Genomic DNA, 12,052 nt, shown 5'->3' on the forward strand with positions numbered 1-12,052 from the left:
CTAAGCAAGATGACCTGCCTTAGTGACTATTGGCCAGTGTCACTAAGTCTACCATGTTGAAGTGCTTTGAGAATTTGGTTGTGGAGCAAATCAACTCCTGTCTCAAGAGTTCAATTCACCTGCTCTCATGGCAAGTCAACAGTAGATGCCATCTCACTAGCCCTCAAGATATGGAAAAATATCGGCAGGCGTCCAAACAAAAAGGTAAGGGAGAGACTTGGGGGAAGGAGCACAGTCCCAAAGGCAGGAAGTAATAGGTGGAGAAGGGAGGAAGGGCAAAGCAGCCAGCAGGGGGAGGAGAGGGAAGGGAGTAGAGAGCTGAGGGAAGGGAGGGAGAAAGGAGAGTAGGTTAGCAGAAATTGGAGGTCAGTGTTAAATGCCATCTCGCTGGAGGGCATGTGAGGTACCCTGGATGTAGATGGGGAGGGATTGGACCAGGGAGAAAGATAGAGTCAAAGTAACTAGTTCAGAGGACTAGAGCAAGAGGAAACAATGGGTTTACCCAGGCGGCTGGATTTGTGTATCTTGGGTAGAAGGAAGAAACAAGCAGTACGGGGATGGGAGACAATGAGGTTGGTGGCTGTGGGAGTGGGTTGATGTGCCGTGGTGGGGTCCTGTGGAAGGGGTAAGTAAGAGGAGGTGTCTGAGAGCTGTCGTCTGGCCTCAGCAAGGTAGAGGTCAGTGTTCCAGACTACATCAGCTTGTCTGCAGGTTTGATGGTGAGGTTGGGATTGTTGTGGAGGGAGTAGAGGGAATAGCGTTCAGAGGAGGTAAGATGAAATAAGAGAGGGGAGTGGCGAAGTTGAAATGGATGATGTCTCGGTGGCAATTGAAAATGAAAAGTCCCAGAGCAGGCAACTGGCTAGGACAAGTTGTCCAAAGGAGGAAGAAGGCTTAAAGCAGGAGAAGGGGTGGTAGAATCACGGTCATGGAAGTAGACCTGGAAATGGAGGTCATTGAAGAAGAGTTCGACATCGTGGTGTGCATGGAACTCATTAAGGTGTGGGCAGAAAGGAGACAAAGGTAAAGCCTCTACAGAGGTCCGAGCACTACATCTCAGGGAAGGTCAAACCAAGCAGGGGTCAGAGTGGGAATCAGTATAGTGGAAGGTGTTGGGAGGAGGTGGAGGTTTAGAGAGGCCAGAGGGTAGAGATGGAAGGTAGGGCAGGTCAGGGAGTGAGGTAGAGTCAGAGGCGTCACCGGTGTGGTAACTTATGGTGTCAACCCTCCCCCCACAATCATGGACCAAGTATATGAGTGTTCCTTATATGCCCAGGGTAGTGACACTGAGTGGGGGGGGGGGTGGGGGAGGGGGTGGCGGCATTAAGCGAAGGGGAGAGGGGGTGGGGTGCTCTGACTGGAGCTCATTAGAAAGTTCAAAAAAGTTAATTAGCATACAGTTTTAGCCTTATAGGTATATTCTTACATTCATACTCACAGTTCGGCGGGCAGCAACCTCCTTTGAAGAAGACCGCAGAGCCCACCTCACTGACAAAAGACAAAGGAGGAAAAACCCAACACCCAACCCCAACCAACCAATTTTCCATTGCAACCATTGCAACCGTGTCTGCCTGTCCCGCATCGGACTTGTCAGCCACAAACGAGCCTGCAGCTGACGAGGACATTACCCCTCCATAAATCTTCGTCCGCGAAGCCAAGCCAAAGAGAAAAGAAAGAAAATATTCATACATGTAAGCTGGGCTAACGAAAAATGTTTTTGTTGTTATAACTAACTAACTACAGGGATGCTTTTATAAAAAATAATACATTTCCGCTGAAACACTGCATAAAAAAATTATAGACAGTCATTTTGGTATCATCCCCTCTAACACCTCCTCCATCGAACCCTCCACCTCTAACACCACCTCCACCTAACCATCCACCTCAAATACCTCCTCCACCTAACTCTTCACTAACACCTCCTCCATCTAACCCTCCGCTCTAATACCTCCTCCATCCAACCCTCCATCTCTAACACCTCCTGTCTAACCCTCCACCTCTAACACCTCCTCCACCTAACCCTCTACCTCTAACACCTCCTCCGCTTAACTCTTCACTTCTAACACCTCCTCCACCTATCCCTCCACCTCTAACTCCTCCTCCACCTAATGTATGATTAGCATCCTAATTTCTCTGTGTTTCTGGTTGAGCTTCTGAATTCTCTTCTGAATAAAGGGGGTCTTTTGTATAGAAGGCACGAGATGGGATTTATGCCATTTGCACATATATTTATAAAATATTAGAATAATTTAACAAATCCCAGCTTTTTGTTAAAAAGTTTACACTTAACAGTAAACACACGAATAAAGTAATTGATTTTAAAATACTGTATATATTCATGTAATTGTTGAAGTTTTTGCATCACTTTTTCAGGTCAAAATAAAAAGAGGGGGTCAACTTTTACATGGGTCAAATGTTTGACCTCGGTAAGTATTTGCTTTGTTCAAGGTTATCGGGAGTTTGGATGGCCACAGCCAGGTGGCAAGTATGCAGTTGGGCCATTAGAAGCTCGGATGGACAGTTGGCCATCCATCCATTGAGAGCTCTGGTGGGTGGGTGGCCAGAGTGTCTAGATGGGTGGGCAATTGGGGTGTCTGGAGGTCTGGTGGGATTGTGACCGGAGTGTTGGGAGCTCTGGTGGTGGGGGCTGGGGTAGGGTCTGCTGTCGGGGCATCAGAAGCTCAGATGGGTGGGCAGTCGGGACCAAAAATAAGGTGGTCGACTTTTATATGGGTCATAAAAAACACCAGATTTTGGGTGTAAAAAAAGAGGGCTTAACTATTACACGGTATTGACAACTACATGAGCATATACGGTATGTTTTGTTGTTGTCAGTACTGTACAATTGCTCAGCCAAAGGAGGTGTAAGGCATTCCTTCCATCCAATAGCATACAAGTCACCCTTGGGCAAGGTGTAGTACCTGTTTAGCCTCCCAATGAGGGTCATGTGAAGCCATGGATTATAAATGGTGGATGTTTTTACAAGCAGATTCTACAAATTGGAATTTATGCTTGTGAAACTAAAAACACTGGACAGATGAATCTGCTGATCAATGGCCAGTGTTACCCGCCCAGTATGGACACTGCAACTGAAATGGGAAACCACTTCAGTATATTTCACTTGTTTAATGATGAACTCAGCATCGACTATGGTATCAGCTCGAAGATGTGAGCCTTCAATCAAGCAGAGCAGGGGAGGCCAAAACTACAATTCGGAGGGAAAAAGATCGAAATGGATGGAGAGACATGATCACTCAGGCCGAGCAGCAAGGCACCTGAACGAATGAATATATGGTAAGCCCCTGATTTTTCAATAAACATTTTAAGACTGTAAGATATAGAAGCAGAAGTAGGCCATTCAACCCATCGAGTTCATTCTGCCATTCCATCATGAGGTGATCCATTCTCCCACTCAGCTCCACTCTCCTGCCTTCTCCCCATAACCTTTGATACCCTGACTATTTAGATACCTATCAATCTCTGATTTAAATACACCCAGTGACCTGGCCTCCACAGATGCCCATGGTAGCAAATTCCAGAGGTTCACTACTCTCTGGCTAAAGAAATTCCTGTTTTAAATGGGTACCCTTCAATACTGAAGTTGTGCCTTCTTGGCTTTGAGGGTGGTATGGTTGCACAACACCGTTACAGCTCCAACGATCAGGACTGGGGATTCGAATTCCACATTGTCTGTAAGGAGTTTGTACGTTCTCCCTGTGTCTGCGTGAATTTTCCCTGGGGGCTCTGTTTTCTTCACACCCTTCAAATCGTACTGGGCTGGTAAGGTTAATTGGGTGTAATTGGGGCAGCATAAGCTCATGGGCAGAAAGGTTCTGTAACTGGGCTATACATCTAAACGTTTAAAAATTAAATTTAAAAATTCTTCTGAACTCCAAGGAATACAGTCCAAGAGCTATCAAACATTCCTCATATGCTAATATTTTGGGAATATTCTCGTGATTCTTCTCTGAACCCTCTCCAATGCCAGCACATCCTTTCTTAAATACCCTGACCTCCAAGTGATGCCTTACCAGTGCTTTATAAGGCCTCACTATCACTCCCTGCTCTTTTATCCTATATTAATGGCAATATTGCATTTGCCTTCTTCACCGCTGACTTGACCTGGAGGTTAACTTTAGGGTATCCTGCATGAGGACTCCCAAGTCCCTTTGTACCTCCGAATTTAAAATTTTCTCTCCATCCAAATAATAGTCGGCCCTTTTATTTCTTCTACCAAAGTGCACGGCCGTAGACTTTCCAACATCGGATTTCATTTGCCACCTCTTTGCCCATTCTTCTATCTGTCTCTTTACAGCCTTTCTGTTTATTCCTCACTACCTGCCCCTCCTAACTTCTGGTTCATATTCCCTTTGATGATCCTACCAAAAATAAACTGATTTTTTTCATTTAATAGCCGAGAGTAAGTATTGATGAAATCCAGGTAGTTTTTCGGAGTGACGTAGTTGCTGCGTCTTAGCTTCTGCAAGAATATGAGACTGTACTCTTCGGAAGAACCATGCACCATAACCACATGTTCTATCACATTCTCAAAATGATCAGCCGGAATCATTGGATTATTTCCTGAAATGGAAATTGACAGTTAAATTCATCTCACGCAGTTCATCTATAAATTCAACTCACATAGTTTGCTCATTAACAGCTTAGACTACTGCTATTGGGGACAGGGTGGGAATATGGTATTGATGAGCCGTCATTGTTGTGTATGGCGAAGCAGGCTCTAAGTGCTGAATAAAAACATAAAGCTGGAGAAACTCAGCATGTCAAACAGTGCACTTTATCACGGCTTGGCTTCACAAATAAAGATTTAGGAGGGATCGTAGACATGGAATGTCCTTTGAGTCCGCACAATGGATTTTTTTAGGTGGAGTGCAGTGTGTGTAGTACACCCGGGGTAAAGCAAGCTGGGATGCTGACAGCCAGGTCCTCTGGTTGTAGGTATTACATTAGAGTGTCCTTCTAGATCAGGGGTGTCAAACTCAAATTCACAGAGGGCCAAAGTTAAAAACTTGGACTAAGTCGTGGGCCAAACTAAATATTTATTGAAAATTTTCAACAACATCTGCATGTTTTCTCTTCTTTCAACATATGTAATGTTAAACTTTTTCTTATTAAAATAAATGTTTAATAATAGTTTTGGTTAAACTCTTTCCAGAAGAAGCATTAACAAATGAGAAATAAAATAAAAGTTAACCAAAGAAAATATTAATCCAAGCTTAGCTTGCTACACTGTGATTTACTCTGATGCACCTGGGTCTAAACCAGATACTTGGCATCTCTTCTTAGATGTTTGCCTCCCACCTGTCTTGAAAGGTCCTGTTTTCTGTCTTTCGTTTGGCCATTTTTCGTAAGGGGTTTATTACACGTGAGTTGGGCGACAGGTCGCAGATGCTAATGAAAGTAAAGAGAGGAGGTGGGGGCGATTAGCGGGCTGAGGGGCCGGCGCCAATGCATTTGCAAAGCATTCTGCGATTTGTAGTATTAGCTGTGCATGCACTATACTGGCGCGGCGGCCAGCGGGCCAGCTCTAATACATATTTGATATGATCTTGCGGGCCAAATATAATTATATCACGGGCCAAATTTGGCCTGCAGGCCTGAGTTTGACATGTGTGTCCTAGATGGATGGCCTGACAAGGCTAACAAGCCTCATTGCCCAGGTTTTCCTTCTCTTAGGCTGACTGCCAACCAAGGCTACCCATTCAATTATACCGCCGGACCCTCAGTCATGCCATGACATAGCAAACTGAGTGAAAACAGGGGTCATTGATGAGAAGGTGGTACTACGGATGTAGTAATGTAGGAGAGGCCATTTACAGTGTCCTCCTGCTTGGCAACCCAGAGTGTGGCCATGCGGCGATCACTACACTGAGAAAGCAGAAGCAATGTACTTTATATAGCAAAGATAAAGATACATAATGAACATTTTGAACTTGAGACCTTCATCAAAGTATGAACAAAATGTAGACAGGCACATTATATTAGGAACCTCCCTACATTTTGTTCATACCTTGATGAAGAGTTCAAGCCCAAAATGCTGGTTATGTATCTTTATCTTTGCCATGTAAAGGACACTGTTTGACCTGCTTAGTTTCTCCAGCATCGTGTTTTTACTTCAATCACTGCGACTGCAAACATTCATGTTTTACTCTAAATGCTAAATATCTTTTCCTGTTCCAATTTTTCTGTTCTGATGTTGCTAAAGGCTACAGTTCTGAATAATTTTTACACCTCTTTCAATATCTCACTTGCTTCTGAGATCAAAACATGCATTATTCATTTAAAATTACTTTCATATTTTTCCTGAATTTCTAACTGAGATAACAAGCTTATGGTTTTATGCAGAGCAAGGTATGGATCATTAGGCTGTAAGAATGTTTCTTGCTCACCTAAAAATGCCTGCGCCACAGCAAGCAGTGCCTGGGGAGGCCACGGTAAAAACCAATCAATTCCAGTATTATTCACCAGACCTGCAAAATACATTTTTTCCAGTCACAAATGAGCATTTGGATCAAAGTGCAGAATGCAAATTCCAGTCCAAACACAGTAACACAGAGAGCTTTTTAATGCAGTTAGCAAATTGAAAATTCAATCACTGACTGAGTAATTAATGAATATAAAATGGAATGCCTGTAATGCTCGAAATTATCTTTTTGCAAACTGAAGGATCATTTTGAGAGCCAAATGCTATTTGCTCAATAATTAGAGTATGGCTGAAAATGAAGGTTAAAGAGAAGATAAGCAGATACTCAAATGCTAAGCCCTACATAAATATCCTGCCATTGCAGATAGTTGACTGCAGAGGAAGTAAGTTAGGGCAGAATGGGATTGGTAAGCCAGAAATCATGGTGCATGAGGAGAGGAGGAAATAAGGAGGGATAGAGTACTATTGAGGGCCTGGAGAAAGGTGTTCTCATGTATGGCAATGAACAACAAAGTTGGAAAGATGATCATTAGTGGCATTGGATGGAGGATGTAATGTCTGGCCTGCCTGGAAGTGCTGACCTCATTTATGTTTTCCAGGTAAAGTTTGGGTTCTTTAAGTGACACCAGAGCCTCTGAGAATAAACTGTATCAGAGTGAGAAGTTGACTTGGTCTGCAGGCGTAGCCTGCATGGTGACACCTAATCAGGTTTTACATACACTGAGGACCTACAGCACACATGAACAAAGCAGACAACACATCTAAATGTTTTCAGTTTCCAAAAAAGTGCATTCTTTAATCCATTTGCCACCAGGTTAAGCACCATGTTAAAAGGACATTGAAGGAAAGATCCAACTATCAGATATAACTCATCAGAAAACAGTCTACAGCTAATTTAATTAACTCCACATGGTTTAAAGTCTAATAAAGTTAAAGAGTGCAGAGCCAGACAACATCCTGGTTCATGTAATGAATTAGACATTCTTCGAGATGACCTCTATCAGTGCAACAAGCAATAATCAAAGCAAATTAACTCCACATCATCCACAAGTAACACCTTTATGGATAAATCTAATCCATCATATTACTTATCAATCAGTCACAGATGCACAATACCCAAGCATCAGTGACCAGGGTTTAAATCTGGTGCTGTCTATAAGGAGTTTGCACCTTCTCCCCATATTTGTGTGGGGTTTCCCAGGTGCTCCAGTTTCCTCCCACCCTCCAAAACGTATGGGGGTTGTTGGATAATTTGGGTGCAGTTGGCGTTTAAATGGCCAGAATCAGCTTCTACCGTGCTATAAATAATATTTAAAGTTCCAGCAGAGGCCAAAGCAGCAGTGAGGCCCTCTCCCCACACCCATGTGGTTCACTGCTGTTAGTGAACTCAGATATTTAAGCCCTTGTTTCATAATGTTAATTCCTTTGAACTAAAAGCAATGGCTTTGATGGCTATCCTCTGCAGCCAATTTTATTCATGCAAAGAAATGGATCAGCGGCCAATCCACAGGACTAAAAGAGTGGCAGAAAGCATCACTGGAGTCTCCCTCTCCTCCATCGACATTATCTACTGGGATCATTGTCTGGAGGATGCGCAAAATCATTGAGGACACCTTCCACCCCCCACACTGCATCTTTCAGCTGCACCCATTAGGAAAGAGAAACAGGAGTATCAGAGCCAGCACCACCAGGCCGAGAGTCTGCCTCTTCCCACGAGCAGTGAGAATGCTGAACGATCAAAGTAACTGCTCTCACTAACCATCTGAGATTCTCATATCCATGAAACAATATCTATTTATTTGTTTGTATCAATGAATGATTATCCTGGATATGTATTGTTGTCTGTTATGTCTGAATGTGTCTGCATCTTTTGCACTGAGCACCGAAGAATGCTGTTTCATTGGGTTGTACTTGTGCAATCAGATAATAATAAACTTGACTAGGCTATTCCAGATGATGTGTGATCTTAATGCAACAGTTTAACTCAAGTTAGCAGCAAAGCACAACAAAACATTCAAGTGCATGACAAATCCAAATAACAGAACAGACCTGGGAAGTTCCTGCATCGTGTCCGAAGTATATCACCAACAGGTGACATGCCCAATATGATATGCAGATTGCTGGCACTCTTGTTAATAAAGTACTGCCAGATGCTCTCCTTTGCAGGACTGGAACCAGCTTTCATCGCTTCCTCTCTTATTTGTCCTAAAATGATTTCTTTCTCCTCATCTGGAAAGAGTGCTGGGACAATGCCTGTAAAAGGATGTTTATAAAGAAATACCATCAGTCTGCTTTCAAGCTTCAATTTCATAAAACAGAACAGCCCACCATGTATGTACCAACCATGATGCCAAATAAACTTCACAACTGCCGATGTGTAGTTCACAATCCTCCATTGCCAGCCTTTCATGTGTCTGTCTCAATGCCATTGAAATGTTGCTATTGTGTCTGCTTCCACCAGCAGTGTGTTCCACACACCTCCATGTAAAAATTTGACTCATAAATCTCTCTTAAAACTTCCCCTTCTCACTTTAAACCTATGCCCTCTACATTTCCAATTTTCATCTTGGGGATATGAACTTCTAACCCAGAGAACACTACAGTACAGAAAACAGGCCATTCAGCCCTTCCAGTCTGTGCTGAAACATCATTCTGCTCATCCCACTGACCAGCACCCATTCTATAACCCTCCAGACCACTCACATCCATGTATCTATCCAATTTATTCTTAAAACTTAAGTGTGAGTCCACATTTACAATGTCAGATGGCAGCTCGTTCCACACTCCCACCACTCTCTGAGTGCAGAAGTTTCCTCTAATGCTCCCCCTAAACCTTCCACCCTAAATCCATGTCCTCTCGTATCTACCTCCCCCAATCTGAGTGGAAAGAGCCTACTCGCATTTACTCTGTCTATTCCCTCATAATTTTGTAAACCTCAATCAAGTCTCCCTTCATTCTTCTACACTCTAAGAATTGTCCCAACCTGTTTAATCTTTCCCTGTAACTCAACTCCTGAAGACCCAGCAACATCCTCGTAAATCTTCTCTGCACTCTTTCAATCTTACTGTTATCCTTCCTGTAGTTTGAAGTGCAGAACTGCAAACAATACTCCAAATTTGGCCTCATCTATGTCTTATACAACCTCATCCCAACTCTGATACTCATTACTTTGATTTATGAAGGTCAAGATGCCAAAAGCTTTTTTTACAACCCTGACTACCTTGTGTGTGGTGATACAACCACTGGACTGTCGGTGACTGCCTGCGCCTGTCCACTCTCTGCACTGCTTACTGCAGGGGCAACCTGGGAGACTGGCAATCCCTGCCAATCATCGGCTCCACATAAAGGCTCATGCCGGCTCTTGGGCGGGAGCAGAGCACATGGAGCCAGAAAGGATACAGAACCTTGTGTACAAGTTTTAATTTAATTAAAGCCTGTAGTACAGCCTTTTGTTGTTTGTGCCTATTTGTTCACACTGCAGCACACCACACTGTGACACCACTTTCAGGGAATTATTTGTTCCTCTGTACTCCTCAGTGCCTACCATTTACTATGCATTTCCTACCTTGGTTTGTCCTTCCAAAATGCAACACCTCACACTTGACTGTATTAAATTCTATCCGCCATTTTCTGTCCCATTTTTCCAGTTCATCCAGATTCCACTGCAAGCTTTGAAAGCCTTCCTCGTTGTCCACAATGCCTCCAATTTTAGTGTCATCAGCTAACTTGCTGATCCAATTTACCACATTATCATCCAGATCATTGGTATAGACAACAAACAACAATGTTCCCTGCTCTGATCCCTGAGGCACATCACTAATCACAGGCCTCCAGTCTGAGAAGCAATCATCCACTACCACTCTCTGTCTTCTCCCAGTCAGCCAATTTCAAATCTAGTTTGCAACCTCTCCATGTCTCTAGTGTCTGAACCAACCCTTCAATGGTCCTTCAGCCTCTGAAGCTCCAGAGAAAACAATGCTTGTTTGCCTAAACTCTTCTACAGGTTAATACTCTGCAATCCAGGCAACTTAAGACCATAAAACATTGGAGAAGAAATAGGCTATTCAGCCCCTTGTATCTGCTTTGCTATTTAATTATGAGCTGATGCATTTCCCTCTCAGCCCCACTGCCTGGCCTTCTTCCCTAAACCTTTGATGCCCTGGCTAATCAAGAACCTATCAATCTCTGTCACATCCCAGTCAACCTCTTCTGCAGTAAAGCACAAAAGTCTGAAGACATTGTTACGGAGTCCAGAAGACCCCAAAAACCAGCAGCAATAGATAAGCACCACAACACAGGGTTTTACTTAAACAAAAGTTGTTTTTAATTATAATTGAACAAGAAAACAGAATTGAACTTTAACATTACTTAACCTTTTCTCTTTTCTTCTTCTTTGGCTTGGCTTCGCGGATGAAGATTTATGGAGGGGGTAAAAGTCCACGTCAGCTGCAGGCTCGATTGTGGCTGACAAGTCCGATGCGGAACAGGCAGACACGGTTGCAGCGGTTGCGGGGAAAATTGGTTGGTTGGGGTTGGGTGTTGGGTTTTTCCTCCTTTGTCTTTTGTGAGGTGGGTTCTGCAGTCTTCTTCAAAGGAGGTTGCTGCCCGCCGAACTGTGAGGCGCCAAGATGCACGGTTTGAGGCGATATCAGCCCACTGGCGGTGGTCAATGTGGCAGGCACCAAGAGATTTCTTTAGGCAGTCCTTGTACCTCTTCTTTGGTGCACCTCTGTCACGGTGGCCTACCTAACTACTTAATCCCCCTCTAATACTAAGCACAGGTGTGTGTAATGTATATTTAAGATTAGAAAAGTTTTTTGGATCACAGTCCAATTCTTGCACTGTGCACAGAAGTTAGCATTAAAAGTTCATCAGTCTTGGGTGTTTAACATGCAATTTTCTAAAGCTGCCTGACAATCTTTAGTCCACACAAATTACTCCCCTTTCTTCAAAAGATTTCTTTCAGGTCTCCTTTCATACTGCCAGTCTTCTCCTTTGACCAGGCAGCCTTCCAAAGTTTGCCAGCTTGTCCCTCTGGAACGGATTTCTGTCTCTCCTCCCTCTATTTCACACCCTCCCTCTCTGAGAGCAAAACTCTTCTCCTCTGCCTGCAAAGAGCACATGCTCTCCCAGGCAAGCTGCTGTTGATTCTTTGTTGCCTCTTGCAAAAAGCATTCTGCAAAACTCCTGCAAATATTCTGTTTTAAAATGTGTATGTGTGGGTGTGAAAGCTGCTCTAACAATTCCTCCCAAACCACCTCTAAATACTCTGTCACATCTTCCCCCTTTAAAGGGAATTTTAACTCTTGAGTTAACATTCAGTTATAACTAAACTGTCTTAAAATCACTAAAGAGATAACAATACACAATATATAACATGTTATAATACAGTAATTCAATTTCGAGAGTATTTCTATAAATGATCGATTTTAACACCTTGACAAACAATCGGCAATCACATTATTTACTCCTCTGATATGGTTAATTTGCAGATAATATTCTTGTAATATGAAACTCCAGTTTAACAATCTTCTGTCTTTATTCATCATTTTATTCAAAAACACCAGAGGAATGTGGACAGTGAATATAACAATTGGTTCATGAGAGGT

General features: G+C 43.2%; 1 protein-coding gene across 3 annotated transcripts in view; it reads right to left on the reverse strand.

Moving 5' to 3' along the window:
- dnah10 (dynein axonemal heavy chain 10) overlaps positions 1-12,052 on the reverse strand; it is a 677,292-nt gene that overhangs the window by 202,831 nt on the left and 462,409 nt on the right. For all 3 annotated transcript variants that reach the window (XM_069933473.1, XM_069933472.1, XM_069933474.1), the window contains 3 exons: positions 8,492-8,695; positions 6,408-6,488; positions 4,384-4,581 (listed from right to left, as the gene is read on the reverse strand). In XM_069933473.1, coding sequence (XP_069789574.1) covers positions 4,384-4,581; positions 6,408-6,488; positions 8,492-8,695 — 483 coding nt within the window. The remainder of the gene's footprint in view (positions 1-4,383; positions 4,582-6,407; positions 6,489-8,491; positions 8,696-12,052) is intronic.

The sequence above is a fragment of the Narcine bancroftii genome, chromosome 4 (genome assembly GCF_036971445.1).
Source record: "Narcine bancroftii isolate sNarBan1 chromosome 4, sNarBan1.hap1, whole genome shotgun sequence".
In the NCBI taxonomy this organism is placed as follows: domain Eukaryota; kingdom Metazoa; phylum Chordata; class Chondrichthyes; order Torpediniformes; family Narcinidae; genus Narcine; species Narcine bancroftii.